At 42.2% G+C, this 18,473-nt stretch overlaps 2 protein-coding genes across 7 annotated transcripts in view; one reads left to right on the forward strand and one right to left on the reverse strand.

Moving 5' to 3' along the window:
• The window catches only part of GALM (galactose mutarotase), an 89,442-nt gene extending 83,710 nt beyond the window's left edge, over positions 1 to 5,732 (reverse strand). The window contains exon 1 of one of the 3 annotated variants that reach the window (XM_059078836.2): positions 5,258 to 5,732. In XM_059078836.2, the coding sequence (XP_058934819.1) occupies positions 5,258 to 5,270 (13 nt within the window). In that variant the 5' untranslated portion in view covers positions 5,271 to 5,732. The remainder of the gene's footprint in view (positions 1 to 5,257) is intronic. The other 2 variants (XM_067007767.1, XM_067007766.1) reach the window with 2 other exon arrangements.
• The window catches only part of HNRNPLL (heterogeneous nuclear ribonucleoprotein L like), a 39,504-nt gene continuing 25,485 nt past the window's right edge, over positions 4,455 to 18,473 (forward strand). For 2 of the 4 annotated variants that reach the window (XM_059078822.2, XM_067007763.1), the window contains exons 1-2: positions 4,541 to 5,084; positions 17,560 to 17,678. In XM_059078822.2, coding sequence (XP_058934805.1) covers positions 4,890 to 5,084; positions 17,560 to 17,678 — 314 coding nt within the window. In that variant the 5' untranslated portion in view covers positions 4,541 to 4,889. Of the gene's footprint in view, positions 5,085 to 17,559; positions 17,679 to 18,473 lie in introns of all 4 variants that reach the window. The other 2 variants (XM_059078821.2, XM_067007764.1) reach the window with 2 other exon arrangements.

Below are 18,473 nucleotides of genomic sequence, written 5' to 3' on the forward strand. Positions count from 1 at the left end.
ACAAGTAAGGTGAAGGTTTTATTTGATTTTTGCAGAAGGTGAGGCAGGAAACATAAGTTTTGTGTATTAAGTGTAATAGCAATATTGGAAATTGAGTTTGGGTATGAATATCTTATAATTTGCATCTCTAGTTGTTCAAACGATGCATCCATCAGAAAATGGTGAGAATTTCCTTCTGATTTCTGGGCCTTGTCTATAGAAATTACATTTTAAAATGAACACTAAAACAGTGTATTATATTTATAATTTCCTATGGAAGCTAATTGAATTTCATTATACCAACGAAAAAACTGATAATTACAACCTATTTATGCCTTCCCAGAGTTACAGCTGTAAAAGCCCTAGTAGAAATTAGTGAATGAATAAGTATCATGATAAATGACTCTAAATTTGATCTGTATGTCCATGGCAGTAAACAATGCAATACTTAAATCATCATTCTTCTTGACTAAGAGTACTGGCTCTGGAATCGGATGCTTGGGTTCCAGTCCTGGCTCTCTAGTTTACTAACTGTGGCTCTGGGGCAGGTCTCTTAACTTCTCCTAGACTTTCTTTAATTGTACAACGGCCATAGTAATAATAATGCCTCTGTTAGGGGGCTTTTGTCAGAATTTATTGACATGACCCTTGTAGTGGTTAGCACAGTGGCTGGCACATTGTAAGTGGCTGCTGTTATTACATGTATGTTAGATGTGCCTTGTAGCCTCTCTTGGGTAATGTGCGTTTCCTCAACTTGATTGCAAGCTTTGAGAAGACAGATACCAGGGACTTCCCTGGTGGTGCAGTGCTTAAGAATCCACGTGCCAGTGCAGGGGACACGGGTTCGAGCCATGGTCGGGGAAGATCCCACATGCCGCGGAGTAACTAAGAAGTAGCCCTGCTTGCCGCGCACAGCAACCAAGACCCAACGCAGCCAAGAATAAAAATAAATTAATTAATTTAAAAAAAGGGCTTCCCTGGTGGCGCAGTGGTTGAGAGTCCGCCTGCCGATGCGGGGGACACGGGTTCGTGCCCCCGTCCGGGAAGATCCCACGTGCCGCGGAGCGGCTGGGCCCGTGAGCCATGGCCGCTGAGCCTGCGCAACCGGAGCCTGTGCTCCGCAACGGGAGAGGCCACGGCAGTGAGAGGCCCGCGTACCACAAAAAAAAAAAAAGAAAAAAAGAAGACAGAAACCAGCTCATATAGTTTTCTAGTCTCTTCATCGCCCAGCACAATGTCTTATAAATTACTTTACATAGGTCAGCAATGAGGTTTAAAACTGAAGGGCAATTTGGGGCTAGATTATAAAGGACCTTGACTATCAGTTTCCCTAGACCTTCCCTGGAGCTCTCTCTCACTCTAGTATAACCCCCTAAGTCACCTTCCAACTGCTCAATGGGAATTCATGGCTGCTGCCTACCCCAATCAACAGCAGCCAATCCAATCAAGCATTCAGACAATTTACCAAAGGCCTGAGGCTGTATGTACAGTAGTGCAAAAGAGATTCCAGGTTGAGCTAAGTAACTGATTATGTGCACGCATTTAGGAGCTGTTTCTGAGTTTTAAAGGCATTTCTGGCTAACTGGGAAGTGTGTAATTTCTTGATCTCACCTAAGTTAAATCGTGCATAATATAATTTATGCCCTCCTTATTTAGCTCTTCTCATGTTTTAGTGATGAGCTAGTTAGTCTTTTCCATATCTGAGAACTTACTGTCACTGAACAATTCATCTGCAATAAGCTCAAAGGTCACTCACGGTCAATGTACTAATGGATGAGTTGTTTTTTTTTGTTTTTTGTTTTGTGGTACGCGGGCCTCTCATTGCTGTGGCCTCTCCCATTGCGGAGCGCAGGCTCAGCGGCCATGACTCACGGGCCCTGCCGCTCTGTGGCATGTGGGATCCTCCCGGACCGGGGCATGAACCCGTATCCCCTGCATCGGCAGGCGGACTCCCAACCACTTCCCCACCAGGGAAGCCCCTAACGGATGAGTTGTTTTTTTTTGGGGGGGGGGCGGTACGCGGGCCTCTCACTGTTGTGGCCTCTCTCGTTGCGGAGCACAGCCTCCGGACGCACAGGCTCAGCGGCCATGGCTCACGGGCCCAGCTGCTCCGTGGCATGTGGGATCTTCCCGGACCAGGGCACGAACCCGTGTCGCCTGCATCGGCAGGCAGACTCTCAACCACTGCGCCACCAGGGAAGCCCCACGGATGAGTTTTAAACAAGCTTTCTGAGTTTTACTTCTTAGTCTTTTAAATTAACAATTTGATTTGAGCTGTTCGAAAAAAAGAATTAAGTTTAATACTAGTACATATTGACTGTAACCTAGTTGTTTTTTTTTTTTTTTTTTTTTTTTGCGGTACGCGGGCCTCTCACCGTTGTGGCCTCTCCCGTTGCGGAGCACAGGCTCCGGACGCGCAGGCTCAGCGGCCATGGCTCAAGGGCCCAGCCGCTCTGCGGCATGTGGGATCTTCCCGAACTGGGGGACGAACCCGCGTCGCCTGCATGTGCAGGCGGACTCTCAACCACTGCTTCACCAGGGAAGCCCTAACCTACTTTTAGTGAAGTAAACGCTGAGTACACTAGCAAGGTTCAGCAAGGCTGGGCTTCCTTACCAATTGATTGGTGTGAGAGCTGCATTTTAACCTGGTATAATCCATAGGTTGGATGCAGGCTTTGAGAATTTTAAATATTTTCACTATCACACAAAATATTTGGGAAATTTGTACAAGGCCGTTCAGCTCTGCTCATTGTTCCCAGTGCTCTGCCAACATTTCCTCATCTGCACCCAGCTCTGCAGCTCCCTCTCTGATACTTCTACTTCCATTTTATCATAATTTAGAAAAAAAAAATTCGAATTGTTTTTTAGTTCTATTTTGTCAGTGTACACCTGCAGGCGCACACGAATTTGATTATAGCTGTACGGTGTTGTGAAGAAGCTTGCAAATGGATTCCGAAACGACAGGCAGTGTAAATTATAAAAGTAACAAAACAAACGTAGGTTAAAGCACTGTCAGCAATAAATACAAATGGCTTTTTGGGGGGGAGGAAATAGCTTTGGAAAGAAGAGAGAATAGGCTGGGGGAGGGAAAAATCCACACCTTTAGTAAAGGAAGAGCCACACTTAGGGACGCGTCTGAGGGACAAGGACATTAGAAACACTTAAGTGACTCTTGACCCTAGGCAATCCTCCAAGGGTTAGAGTCACCGAGGGCAGTTAGGTTGCGTGAGATCTGCCAGTTCCTCTTCTGACACTGGACCTTTATTTCCCAAGGCCCACTCGTTCAGCCTTGAGCAGGGAACTTGCGCCCGGGACTGTACAGGAACTGGGTTTGCAAAGATGAAAAGAGCACAGTTTCTGTCTCCAAGCGCTTCTAGTCTTGAAAACAGAACATCCTAATAGGTGGGTATAAAGGGCCCTGTTGCAAAAAGAGAGAGCAGTAACTAGAACCTCGCAGAGGCCTCAGGGCTCCACAGAGGAAATGAGCTGTGTGTGGTCCAAAGGAGAAACAGGCTTTTGATAGGTTTCATATCTTTCAAAAATAAATGATGTAGGGGCTTCCCTGGTGGCGCAGTGGTTGGGAGTCCGCCTGTCAATGCAGGGGACGCGGGTTCGTGCCCCGGTCCGGGAAGGTCCCACATGCCGTGGAGCGGCTGGGCCCGTGAGCCATGGCCGCTGAGCCTGCGTGTCCGGAGCCTGTGCTTCGCAACGGGAGAGGCCACAACAGTGAGAGGCCCGCATAACGCAAAAAAAAAAAAAAAAAAAAAATTAAAAAATAAATGATGTAAAATAAATAGATCGCCTCGAAAGGAACGGGTTGGCATGAAGGATGAAACCTTATGTGGAAGGTTTAAATGGGAGCTGGGACTTGATACAAGTCCCCCGTAATTGTCACGAAAGAAGGGTCCAGAAGACCCATGAGTGCTAACCGATCAAACGAGCGTCTTCTTCACACTTGCACCTCAGGAAATGTTGAGTGTTCTGGAATATCTACTTAGGGGCGGGGAGAGAGTCCATCCACTTGTATCAGATTTTGCACACAACATAGGGAGAAGGCTACTTTCACGATTCTAATCCCTTTTCTCCCCTCACCGCCTGTAGTTTCAGGGCTGCGAGATGTCTCTGAAGGGATCTTCTCTTTTGAAGAGAAGTAATAAAAGCATTTAAATTAACGGGACGGTGGTTAACACCGCAGTCCTGGCCCCACTGCACGCCTCCTCGTCCGCCGGGGTTCACTCCGCGCCTCACCTCCAGTTGGCCCAACAGCGCTAGCGGCCGTCGGGTAGCAACGGCTACAGGTCCGCGCACGGCGGGCGTTGAGCGGTCAGGACTAGCAAACCTGCTGGGAGTTCGGAAGGCGCAGGGAGAGGGGCGAGGCCAGACCGTGGGCGGCTTTTGACGAATAGCCCTTGCAGCCAATTGGAAGCCTGGTCGACTTTTCCCTCTGCCAATAGGGAGCGAGGCCCGGGCTTCGGGGGGGGGCGCTTCCCGCGGGCTGCGGCTGGATTCGATCCTGCACGGCAGCCGCGAAGGTGGGGGTGGAGGCTCGGCCTGGGCGGCGAAGAGTGGATTAGGGGAGGAGGGAAGACCGGAAGCCACGGTCGCGTCCCCATCCTTAGATTTGCTCCCCGGGACTGGGAGCGGAGACGGAGGAGGAAGGAGAGGCTGAATGTTGGCTCCTTGATAAAGGGGAGCGGCCGCTCCGGAGCCTCTTCCCGGGGCGCCCTCCTCGTCCCGCGGACTCTCCGCACCCAGCCGGCTTCTGGGCGCGCGGCCCACGCGAACAGCCAGGCCGCGCAGATCTTCGCTGAAGAGGCGCTGCCTGCGACGGGGACTGGCCGGCGGCGTCCGAGGCCCGCGCCCCGCCGCCACCCCCACCCGCTAGCCGGCCGGTCCCTCCGGCCGCCGCCATGTCCTCTTCCTCATCCTCCCCCAGGGAGACGTACGAGGAGGACCGGGAGTACGAGAGCCAGGCCAAGCGCCTCAAGACCGAGGAGGGGGAGATCGACTACTCGGCCGAGGAAGGCGAGAACCGCCGGGAAGCGACGCCCCGGGGCGGGGGCGATAGCGGCGGCGGTGGCGGCGGCCGGAGCTTCTCACAGCCGGTAACAAAGCGCGGCGCCCAGACCGCCGTGCCTGGCGGCTCCCCGGGAAGCAGGGCCCAGCGGCAGGGACTCGGCCTCGGGGCCTCCCGCCCGCCTCGTTTTCCCTTTTCGCTGCGCTGACGGGGTCAGGAAGCGCCGGCCCTTCTCTTTGGGGCTTTTATTCTTCGCCCTACCTGTTTCCAGCATCCCGATCGCGAATCCGGTCCCGGCCTGGCCGCAGGCCCCGTAGCGAGTCCACTGCTGGCCCGAACTTGGGGAGGGTCGCGGGGCGGGGGCGGCGGGGAGGCGTTGCTTCCGCTCCGGGGGGCTCTGGTGCGCGATTAGCCCTTTGTTAGTTTTCACTCCTCGGGCGGCTGGCCGGCGTCTGACGACCAGCTCCCTTCAGCCCCCTGCCCGCAGCATCTGCGCCCTGGTCACAATCACAGGATGGTGGCGTTGGTTCCGCCCAGGGCTCTCCTCGCCTGGGTCCTGAGGAGAGCCACCAATAAGTGACAAATTACGCTCTGGGTCTCTCACCGCCCAGTTCCCCTAAAGGTTGAATTTAAAAATTTTTACTCTTGGCAGGCCTGGCGCGCAAGCTTTGCTCCCCAGTTTCCTGATGATTGCTCAGTATAGTGTTTAGCTCTTCGGTTAAAAATAAAATGCGTTGGCAGGTGTTCGCACACGCCTACTTACAAGTAAAACGAAATCTTAAAATCACCTCAGTTCTTCATGGGCAGTGTGTTCCCAATTCGTTCCACAAAAAGAACTGAACTCAGGACTGCATCAAACACACGTTCCTAGATTCTTGTTTCTCTCGTCAGAAAGCTTAGATGGAGGCAGAAGGAATGTGAAAATCCTTTTATCCACAGCAAGTGGCAACTCAGCTTCAGCTGGATGGAGACTAAGGAAACAAAGCAAAGGAAACGTTTTTGCCCTTTTTGGTGCGCTTAAGCTGTCTTAATGACTGGGATGTTCTTTAAACATTTAACATGTTCTAATTGTGATTTTGTTAAAGCAAACTTAACCCGAAATTTACGAAATAGTGCACATATATTCTAATATTAGATTAAAATGTTTTTCACCTTTAATAAGAGGCAAACTAGAACTCTTTTAGCTCCTGTTTGCATTTTAATGTAAAAATTCTGGTCAGTAATCCCCGGTGTTAGACTTCACAAATACGATAATGTTGCAACACATTTTAAAAAGGAGCTGCTTCTTCCTCTAAATAAAATAGTTTATTTTTTTAAGTGAAATTTTATTTTTATTTATAATATTTATTTTTTTGGCTGCACTGCTCGGCATGCGGGATCTTAGTTCCCTGACCAGGGATCAAACCCGTGCCCCCGCCTGCAGTGGAAGCACAGAGTCCTAGCCACTGGACCCAGGGAATTCCCAAATAGTTTTATTATGGCTAGATATTGCTTTCGACTTCTGTACCTGAATATTTGGAATATTCAAAATGTAACTTGAAAGTGTGAATAAAGAAAGTGCATTTTTTCTTAGGAAGTTTCAGTTCAAAGCTAACTCCATTGTGGAAATTGAAAACACAATTGGAATATTGGACTCTTATAACTGATATTTAGATGCACTGGATCAGTGTATTTCTTTTGCCAAAAATCTTGTTCGAGTTTTTGTGCAGTAGCATGAAATGTCTTCCATTAAGTGTCTTGGAAAGATACTTTAACCAGTTTACAAAAGTTGTTTTTGAAAACATTAAATATTAAGCCAATAGTATTTTGGATGTTGGGAAGAAAATAATGTATAATTAATACATCCAAAGTGAACTGTATCTAGCAGTGGAAATAGCACTGGACAGGTCTTGGGGAGAGTCAGGAGTCTTAGCTAGCATACAATCTGTGTGACCTTGGGGAAGTCAGTTAACTACTGTTCTGAGTTCTCTTACAATGTAAAATGTGAAAGTTGAACTTCACGTTTTCCATACCTGAAGTTGTAGTTCAGTGATTAATGTAATGCAGCTTTTAAATTACCCAGGCAGGAACTAATGTATGCAGATTGAGTTATAAATTCAAATTTTGTTTATCTTATTGCTGTTGCTTCTTAGGAGAGGGTGAATTGCTTTTATTTAACAGTAGAACCAATATTGTACTGTGAAATCTAATGAAAGATTATTTTTCCTGTTTTTAAACATTTTTCTTCATGTAATTTTGGGTACTATTTTGAAATCATTGCAACTATGGAAACCTGTGCATAATAAAATTTTAATAGGACAGGAATGCCCTGAATAGAAGTTTACTGTCTAGTGCCTCATCATAGAGAAATATGGTAATTCATCTAACGGAAAAGGGTTTGACTCAACTTCAGCCCAGCCCCTTTGTACAAAGTGTTTAGGTAAATGCAGATCAGGTACAATGATAGGTAATTCTTTCAATGCTAGTTGGAAGTTTGTAAAAGTGTACAGTAAGACTTCAATGATTTACATTGTTTGGCTTTTCATTTTCCTTGAGTTACTTAATAATAACTAGATTTAAAGAGGAATGTGAGTATTTAAGAAAAACTGTTTCTACAAATGCTCCTGATTTAAAGATGACTTGAGGGCTTCCCTGGTGGCGCAGTGGTTGAGAGTCCGCCTGCCGATGCGGGGGACACGGGTTCGTGCCCTGGTCCGGGAGGATCCCACGTGCCGCGGAGCGACTGAGCCCGTGAGCCACGGCCGCTGGGCCTGCGCGTCCGGAGCCTGTGCTCCGCGACGGGAGAGGCCACGGCGGTGAGAGGCCCGCATACCGCAAAAAAAAAAAAAAAAAAAAAAAAAAAAAAAAAAAAAAAAATAAAGATGACTTGATCATTGTGAATAATGTTTTAAGGTGTAAAGAGAAATGAGTTTGTAGTTTGGATATGAAAAGTAAGACTCTTCAAATTTGTGTCTTCTGGTACTAACTTTGAAGAGCAAAAACTCCCAGAGTATTTCAAATTCTTTGGGCTGCATTTTGAACAAAGCTTAATTATGGAGGTTCATGCTATGTATTATACAATTACTTTACTCTTGTGGAGTAAACTGTGTTCTTAAGTTTAACAGGCATGATCTTCAAGATCATATTAATAGTAAATTTCTGTATCTGCTAACTTTTAAGAAAGCAGCTTGACTTCTGAATATTAGCACTTCACTTGGCAAAACTGATTGAGGAACTGAATTGGGAGTTTACTTACAAAAAAAGTCTGCTTTTATAGACATTGGTATCAATAAAAATTTATGGAGTACTAATGCATTTTAGAGACTTTTAAGTTTTTCTTTTACTCTATTCTGCTAGTGACTAAACAGGCAAATCAAAGATGGTGAAAGTGATTGCTGATGAGGTAAAAATTTAAGTTTCTCAACTTTCAATAAGTAGACTTGTAAGATGGCAAAATGCCAAGATAAAAAATATGGATCCTAGGATTTCCAAACAAAGGAATATGCGTTATATAGAGAATCTAGTTTGAATTTAAGATATACTGTTAAACTTTAATGATCTGAATTACAGAGATGATAGGACTATTATGATGGCTTATTGAGATGAATCTAGAATGGGAGATGGGATGAAGTCACTTTGTTAGCTTAGCTCCCACAGGAAAAGTTTAGAGACTGTGACAGTGAGCATAGTAACTACCCTCTGGTGTGTACCTCAGAGGTAAGTGCCAGCCTTGAGGCTTCTATTACGGTAATGTCCTGTGTCTTATTTAGCTAAGCTGCTGCAGAAGAGTGAGAATTTTAGGCTTAGTTTTGGGAAGTAAATGAAAAGTAGTAGGCTTTTACTATCTTTTGGTTTTAACAAGTGACAGTTTCTTCATGTTAGTACATATAGTGAAAAGTGCTGTTAATAGAGCCCTAAGCCCAACCAGAGCAGGTGTCTTGGCTCTGCTACCAACATGCTTTGTGACTTAACCTCTTTGGAACTCAACTTGCTACCTATCACATGAGATGGTTGGATTAGATGATCAATGTGATCTCTTAGCTCATTAAAAAAATAATACTTGAGCCCTGTCATGTGCTAGGTGCTGTTCTTGGTGATGGGATATAAAAAAAAAAAAATTCCATATCTAAAAATCTGTGATTCTACATTATTTAGTGCTTTATTTTATAAAGCAGGGAAAATATATATTTTCCCTCTATGAAATTGAATACAACTTTCAAAGCTTGCAGTTGCAGTCACAGCACCAACTCATATGAGCTTAAACAAAACAAAAAGGGGGCAGGGGTAGGGAATTTATTGGCCTGAATAACTATGAATGCCAAGTTGTAGCATTAGTTTTAGGCATGGCAGGATCGAAGGTTTTAGATGATGTCATAGGGACTAGATTCTGTCTCTTTCCATGTTTCAGCTCTATTTCCTCTATGTAGTGATAAAGCTAGGCTTACATTTTTATAGCTAGCAAATAGAGAACAGTCTCTCCCTCAGAGTCCATAGCTATCTCCTCTGATCAGCCATTTTTTATATCTCCTTACCCCCAACTAGTCACTGGACTACCTCTGAAGTTGGGGAGTTACGACCGTGTGACTGAGAATACCAGTGGAATAATATGGGGTTGAGGAGTTTTTGTTTGTTCATTTGCTTGTTTTTGTGTTCAGCTAGAAGAAGGGAGAAGGAGTTTTGGGTAGGCAAAACCAAAGGATTTCTACCACATGAGCAAAAAAAATAAAGATTACTTTTTTTTTTTTTTTTTTTTTCGGTACTCGGGCCTCTCATTGTTGTGGCCTCTCCAGTTGTGGAGCACAGGCTCCGGTCACACAGGATCAGCGGCCATGGCTCACGGGCCTAGCCGCTCTGCAGCATGTGGGATCTTCCCGGACCGGGACACGAACCCGTGTCACCTGCATCGGCAGGTGGACTCTCAACCACTGCACCACCAGGGAAGCCCAAGATTACTTAAGAAGTTATTTGAATCAAAGTTATTTTTAATCTTTGTTATGTAATCAAATGTTCCTTAAAACTTTGGATAGGAAAATTAAAGGGTTTCCTGTGTTTTGGATCTGCTCTATTAAGAAGAAGATCAAGTAAAGAGATGTGATTGTCTAATTTTAAGAAAAACCGGGACTTCCCTGGTGGTCCAGTGGGTAAGTCTCCACACTCCCAGTGCAGTGGGCCTGGGTTCGATCCCTGGTCTGGGAACTAGATCCCGCATGCATGCTGCAACTCAGAGTTCGCATGCCACAATTAAGACCCAGTACACCCTGAATAAATAAATAAATATTAAAACAAAAAAAAGAAAAACCATGTATTAGTTAACTGTAAGTATAGTGTGAGTTAAAAGCTATTTGCAGCTGTCCCTTAAAACTAGTTTGTCCTTGATCTTTGTGAAGTATCTGTGAAGTATCCAAAGTAAAAGGGGGGATAATCTTAAATATCTGGAAATCTGTACTCATTTCTTGGTGGTACTTTGATAAATTCTAATGTATCCAGAAAATGATTACCAGAATAGAGAAGGCACTCAAGATCATATCATAAGAGGAAAGACAGGGCTTCCCTGATGGCACAGTGGTTGGGAGTCCGCCTGCCGATGCAGGGGACATGGGTTCGTGCCCCGGTCCGGGAAGATCCCACATGCCGCGGAGCGGCTGGGCCCATGAGCCATGGCCGCTGAGCCTGTGCGTCCGGAGCCTGTGCTCCGCAACGGGAGAGGCCACAACAGTGAGAGGCCCGCATATCAACAAAAAAAAAAAAAAAAAAAAAAAAGGAAAAAAGAGGAATGACAGAAGACTCTGGGGGACATTTAGCCTGAAGGGTAAACTTAGGTGTGATTTAAGAAATCATTTCAAATTATAGGAAGGTTATGTAGCAGAGGGAAATGAAGATAAGGATAGGAGGTGGCAATTAATGTTTACCGAACCCTGTTAATAACATCTAGCACTGTGCTAGACATTTTATATTTGTCCTATTTGTTGTAATTTTAACTGATGAAGATTTTGTTTTTTAATTATTTTTAAAATTTTATTTTATTTTTTTATTTGTGGGTGCATTGGGGCTTCATTGCTGTTTGCGGGCCTTCTCTGGTTGCGACGAGCAGGGGCTACTCTTCATTGCAGTGCGTGGGCTTCTCATTGCGGTGGCTTCTCTTGTTGTGGAGCACAGGCTCTAGGCACGCGGACTTCAGTAGTCGTGGCACATGGGCTCAGTGGTTGTGGCTCGTGGGCTCTAGAGCGCAGGCTCAGTAGTTGTGGCGCACGGACTTGGTTGCTCCGTGGCATGTGGGATCTTCCCAGATCAGGGCTTGAACCCGTGTTCCCTGCATTGGCAGGCGGATTCTTAACCACTGCGCCACCAGGGCAGCCCTGTTTTATTTTTTTAAAAGTGAAACTGAGGTTCAGAAAGGTTAAGTAAGTAGCGTAGCGTAAGATCGCAGAGCCAGTAAATGCCCAAAGATTCAAACGCTGGTCTGACTTCAAAGGCCATTTTGTATAGGAAGTTACAGGGAGACAGATTTGGATGCGTATTATGAAGAACTTCCTAAAAATATAGTAGATTGTCTCACAAGGTAGTGTGTTTTCCTGTCGTTGGAGGTGACTAAGGAGAGGCTGATAATCACTTGCAGTGGACCTGTGCACGTTTGGATTTGGGGGATGAATTATTGAATTTGAGGTTGGTTTTTTTTAATCCTATATTTATAGGAGGGCAGAAAAGGCTGTTCAATGGCTGTTGAGCACGTGTTATGCGTGGAGATGGTGGGAAAATAAAAAGCCTGAGGACATTGTACATTTCCTTTGTGAGTTTACAGTTTTACTATATCGAGAGTTTTAATGGGCCCTTCTCATTTCTCTCATATGGAAGCTTCATTTATATTCTATTCTATTCTGAGCTTCCCTTCTCTTTAGTTAAGCCTGGTTTTCAGTCTGCAGTCGTCAAAATTAGCACTCAAGGTGGATGTTATTGGAGTTTGCCTTTGAGGTAGCCTTTGAAGAGGGCCTGGGGGTTTGTAACTTGTCTGTAGCTTGCACTGAGGAACAAATAATGTCTTCATTATAGTTGACCCAGTTTACTTAAAGAAGGGGTTGAGTAATTTAAAAAGAAAAAAGTATACGGAAATTGCAGGTATACCTCCATTTGCTGCGTACATATTTGGAATATTGTTTCTAGTCTGATAAATAATCGATATAGATAGACCAGGAGAGAACCTAGATAACTAAACATTTGAAATGGAAAGAATTTGAGCTTCTGTATGAGAAAGGATTAAAAAAAACTCCTTAAACTTTAGAAGACATGGTCAAAGTATTAATATATGGATGGAGTAAACAATACTGACTTATTCACCAATTTAAGATTCAGAGGCATAGTATGATGCTTACAGGAGGTAATTTTAGGGTAGTAAAAGAAGCTCTGAAGATGATTTCAGATTTCTTATCACCACTATATAGTATAGGTAGAGATAAAATGTTGATTTAAGAAGCATGTTAGGGGCTTCCCTGGTGGCGCAGTGGTTAAGTATCCGCCTGCCAATGCAGGGAACACGAGTTCGAGCCCTGGTCCAGGAAGATCCCACATGCCATGGAGCAACTAAGCCTGTGCGCCACAACTACGGAGCCTGTGCTCTAGAGCCGGCAAGCCACAACTACTGAAGCCCGTGCGCCTAGAGCCCGTGCTCAGCAACAAGAGAAGCTACCGCAATGAGAATCCTGCACACCGCAGTGAAGAGTGGCCCCCGCACGCAGCAACGAAGACCCCAACACAGCCCAAAATAAATGTAAATAAAATAAATAAATTTATTGTTGTAATGAATTGGGAGATTGGGATTGACATATATACAGTAATATGTATAAAATGGTTAACTAATAAGAACCTGCTGTATAAAAAAATAAAATAAAATTCAAAATAAATAAATTTATAAAAAAAGAAACATGTTAGTATTTGGGGGGAAAAAGGGGTGGTGAAAATATAGTTTGAAAAGATACCTTTAATATATCAGTTTTATATTTGGAAACAACACTAGCGTTTTTAAATTTTTTAAATAAACTACAGAAAGGATGAGAAAATTTTAAGTTCAAGAAAAGGGGACATAATTTAAAGATAGAGAAATATCAAGGTAGATAAACTCACGAAAGGCAGAGTCATTGAGTGGGAATAAGGGAAATACAGAGAGTATGGGATATATTCTCAGCCTTGAGGTTGAGATAATCATATCTTACCCTAAGTACCATATTGATTGCATTTAACATCTTTCAGCTTTTAAAGAATAACTTAAATCTTGATCTGTTTCATTTAAGAAATATAATTAAGTAGTAATATATTAAAATCAGATCTTTTGAGAGATTTTAAAAATTGATCCTATAATCCATTTCTCTGTAAGAAGACCAGTTTGAAAAGTACTCATCTTTTAGCACTGTATTCTGTGTTGGGAAGGGAGGTAGGAAGAGATGTGTTTAGCTCCCTCTTCCTAGTGCTATATTTATTAAACTGGGTGGTGAATTAATGAATATTTTTATATTGTTCTTCATACCTTTTCATGGGTCTTAAATATACAATAATTTCCCAATTTTTTTATTATGTAAAATATTTAATTACATATGCCCTTCACCTAGATTCAGCAGTTTTAAACATTTTGCCATTTGGGATTTTATCTCTATATGTGTATATACTTATATACATACTTTTTTTTCTCTATGCTATTTGAAAGTAAGTTGAGACATCATGACAGTTCATCCCTAAATATCACAGTTTTCCTAAGAATAAGGATATTCTTTTCATATAGCCATTGCCATCATAATGGTACCTAAGACAATCAAAAACATCTTATGGGCAGAAGACCTAAATAGACATTTCTCCAAAGAAGATATACAGATTGCCAACAAACACATGAAAGAATGCTCAACATCATTAATCATTAGAGAAATGCAAATCAAAACTACAATGAGATATCATCTCACACCGGTCAGAATGGCCATCATCAAAAAATCTAGAAACAATAAATGCTGGAGAGGTTGTGGAGAAAAGGGAACACTCTTGCACTGCTGGTGGGAATGCAAATTGATACAGCCACTATGGGGAACAGTATGGAGGTTCCTTAAAAAACTAAAAATAGGGCTTCCCTGGTGGCGCAATGGTTGGAAGTCCGCCTGCCAATGCAGGGGACGCAGGTTCGTGCCCTGGTCTGGGAGGATCCCACGTGCCGCGGAGCGGCTGGGCCCGTGAGCCATGGCCGCTGAGCCTGCGCGTCCGGAGCCTGTGCTCTGCAATGGGAGAGGCCACAACAGTGAGAGGCCCGCGTACAGGAAAAAAAACAAAAAAAAAACTAAAAATAGAACTACCATAGGACCCAGCAATCCCACTACTGGGCATGTACCCTGAGAAAACCATAATTCAAAAAGAGTCATGTACCAAAATGTTCATTGCAGCTCTATTTACAATAGCCAGGACATGGAAGCAACCTAAGTGTCCATCAACAGATGAATGGATAAAGAAGATGTGGCACATATATACAATGGAATATTACTCAGCCATAAAAAGAAATGAAACTGAGTTATTTGTAGTGAGGTGGATGGACCTGGAGTCTGTCATACAGAGTGAAGTAAGTCAGAAGGAGAAAAACAAATACTGTATGCTAACACATATATATGGAATCTAAGAAAAAAATGTCATGAAGAGACTAGGGGTAGGATGGGAATAAAACACAGACCTACTAGAGCATGGACTTGAGGATATGGGGAGGGGGAAGGGTAAGCTGTGACGAAGTGAGAGAGTGGCATGGACATATATGCACTACCAAACGTAGGGTGGATAGCTAGTGGGAAGCAGCCTCATGGCACAGGGAGATCAGCCAGGTGCTTTGTGACCACCTAGAGGGGTGGGATAGGGAGGGTGGGAGGGAGGGAGATGCAAGAGGGAAGAGATATGGGAACATATGTATATGTATAACTGATTCACTTTGTTGTAAAGCAGAAACTAACACACCATTATAAAGCAATTATACTCCAATAAAGATGTTTTAAAAAAAAAGAAAAACCCAAATGAACTTTTTGGCTAACCCAGTAATATCCTGTTTATATTTCAATTTCTCCAATTTTCCATAAGATGTCTTTTATAGCAGTTTTTATCAATTATAAAATGAAGGCTCACTTACTGCATTTGGTTGTTGTCTGTCTTTACTCTCAGTCTGAAATTTTCCTTCCACTATTTTTTACTTTTTGAGGAGCCCAGGCCAATATAGTTTTCTTTTGCATTTTTACTTTTGCTAGCTCATTTCTAAGGACCAAAGGAGAAGACTGTCTTATTTTTTGTAGTTTATTATTGTCTAATTATTTTTAGAGTAAAACTTATTATTTATACTTTTAATGTTTTCTCTAAATTAAGTTTTTAGGTATTACTTAGCGCTTTCTTCCTGCGTTATTGTCATCCAGTAGTTAAGAGCTTAATGATGATAATGTACATTTGGTTATTGAGTTTCACCGAGGCAGTCGCATTTGTGAAAGTTGCTAACAGGTTGCTAATAAAGTGTTGGTATACATAGGGTACAATCAGAATGATTCATTTCAGACTTAGTGGCATGTAATGAATATCTGTTTAACTGTAGAAAAGACTCAGCATAAGCAATTCAAATAAAATTCCAAGGACTGAATTAGTATTTGCAAAGGATTTAATTTATTTGTTGGATTTGACAAGAGTATAAGAATAGTCTCATCGTTACTTTATATACTTAAATTAGTTCTTTTCTTAAAAATTCTGACTGTTTTTATTGGCATGGCACAAGACTGTTATAGTATTTTCTAACAGTTTTTATGGTAATAAAGCAAAGTTGGTGAGTCTCATTAAAATGATCCTTAAGTTTTTTGTTTGTTTGTTTTGCGGTACGCGGGCCTCTTAACTGCCGTGGCCTCTCCCGTCGCGGAGCACAGGCTCCGGACGTACAGGCCCAGCGGCCATGGCCCACGGGTCCAGCCGCTCCGCGGCACGTGGAATCCTCCCAGACCGGGGCACGAACCAGTGTGCCCTGCATCGGCAGTTGGACCCCCAACCACTGCGCCACCAGGGAAGCCCGATCCTTAAGTTTTAATCGTAAAACATTTGTGTTTTTAGATTAGGAGGAAAAACCCTTTTTTCCTGTTTATAGGAGAAAAAAACCTTTAATAGATTTTTTTGGCATATGTGTGAATTGTACTTGGAATTCATTTCTTTCCTTTTAGAAATTACTTTTTAATTGGAATATAGTTGATATATAATATTGTTAGCTTCAGGTGTACTGCATAGTGATTTGACTTTGCATACATTATGAAATGATCACCATAAGTCTAGTAACCATCAGTCCCATACAAAGTTATTATAATATTATTGACCATATTGCTTATGCTGTATATTACATCCCATGGCTTATTTATTTTGTAACTGCAGGTTTGTACCTCTTAATCCCCTTCACCTGTTTCACATCCCTCCCCCCCAACCACCCATTTGTTCTCTGTATCTGTGAGTCTGTTTTGGTTTTGTTTTGCTTGTTGGTTTATTTTGTTTTTTAGATTCTGCATAATACCCTTTAGATCCATCCATGTTGTCACAAATGGCAAGATTTCATTTTTTATGGAGGTCATTTCTGAAGTGATGCAAGAGAGGTTCTCAGTGGCTAGTTGTAAATACAGATGTTTGTCTTAATAGAACTTGAATAAGTAAATGAGAGCTATTTTCATTTTCAAGCTAATTCTCCTACATAGTCTCTTTTAAAATAAAGTTTAAGACCATATGTTTTAAAACTTCTTGCTGGGCATACTCAAAGATACACAGTAGTTCACAGAAGCCCAGGAAGGCTGTTTTTGTTTTTTTGTTGTTTTTTGGCTGTGCCACATGGCTTGTGGGATCTTAGTTCCCCAATCAGGGATTGAACCCAGGCCCTGGCAGTTCAAGCACCAAGTCCTAACCACTGGACTGCCAGGAAATTTCCCAAGGCTTGTATTTTTGCATACTCCTTGTTCATCAGCAAAGATGGTATCTTGTATAAATTTAAGTTGTCAGGTGTACTGAATAACTTCAAATTATTGTGGGACTAGGTAACCAATTAAACGAGGACAAAAGATGATATTAATCTATATTGCAGGAAAAATAAAGTGTATAATCTATATTAAAGAAGAAATTTTAATTGGGACTTTTTGTTCATTTGGTCTACTTGAGATTTTGATTTTTATGGAAGTGAAATTATGAATATAAAGTATGTTTCCAATTGTAGCATGCTCTGTGTATCTGCTGACATTTTTTCTGAGATTTCCTTGAAGTTGAAATAAGTTATTTTTTTATTGAAGTATTGTTGATGTACAATATTATGTAAGTTGACGTTGAAATGAGTTATTAAATAACTTATCTGTAGTTCTTACTGAGAGAGAATGCTCCCTTTTAAGAAATCAGAATTTTCATGCCAAACATTTAATTAGTGATTTTACTCTCGGGTCCTTTCGCTAACTTATGAATTGCAATTTGGTTTGGGATTTTTTTTTTAATGTTTGCTTTTTAATACAGAGATTGGTTTACTAAAAGATGCAATCTATTTAGACTTTTAAAGTTTTTAACTAGACATTATTCTATCTTGCTAGGAGGCAGGTGGAAGTCATCATAAAGTTTCTGTTTCACCCGTTGTCCATGTTCGAGGACTCTGTGAATCTGTGGTGGAAGCAGACCTTGTGGAGGCTCTGGAAAAATTTGGGACAATATGGTAAGGCCAATAGGGACTTCATACAGATTGTGAAAACAGTATGGTAGAACAAACTTTGCTTGCTTGCTATAAGCCTTGATGTTTAACCATAGTATATATTGTTTGCATATGATTGTATATCTTTGAAGGCTTCTAAGGCTTTCTGGGATTATGCATGGATGAATTTTTGTGTATCCATGATTCCCTCTCACTCCTCAACCAGGTTGTGTGTAAAATTGATTATTGCATCTTTCATCTGATTTTCAAATGAACCCATGATTCCTTCTTAAATGCTGTTTTTAAACCATTGAGTTAATTACGCCCTTTATCTTCAGAGTTTCAAATAGTGGTACTTAAAATACTGATTTTGTTTTGTTTTTTGTTTGTTTTGAACTATTTAAGAATTAGTTGGCAATGAAAAGTAGGTAAATTAAGGATAGGCTTTATTTGCTTAGGTGCCCGTTGCTGTGAGTTCTTTTGAGTGTCAGTGTTTTATCCTAGCTTGTCTTCCTTTTGTGTTTTGCATTCACTCAGGCTCCTCCTTTTTCCACAGCTGGTGTGTACTTAAGAATATTGACTTAAATGAAATATATAATTAGAAAAGTGAATCTGCTGCAAAAATAGACACCCTAAAACATTTTTTAGATTATTTTTGGAATATGCCTGGCTGTTCTCTTCTTAGTATGGATAATCTAGAGTTTACTTTATTATTATTGTTTCCATTGATGAGTACGTTTGGGGTTTTTGTTATAGGCAGACACAGACTAAGTCATAATATATAAGTAGAGAAATTTCAATATATTTGCTGAGATCTCT

This window comes from Kogia breviceps, chromosome 11, assembly GCF_026419965.1.
Source record: "Kogia breviceps isolate mKogBre1 chromosome 11, mKogBre1 haplotype 1, whole genome shotgun sequence".
In the NCBI taxonomy this organism is placed as follows: domain Eukaryota; kingdom Metazoa; phylum Chordata; class Mammalia; order Artiodactyla; family Physeteridae; genus Kogia; species Kogia breviceps.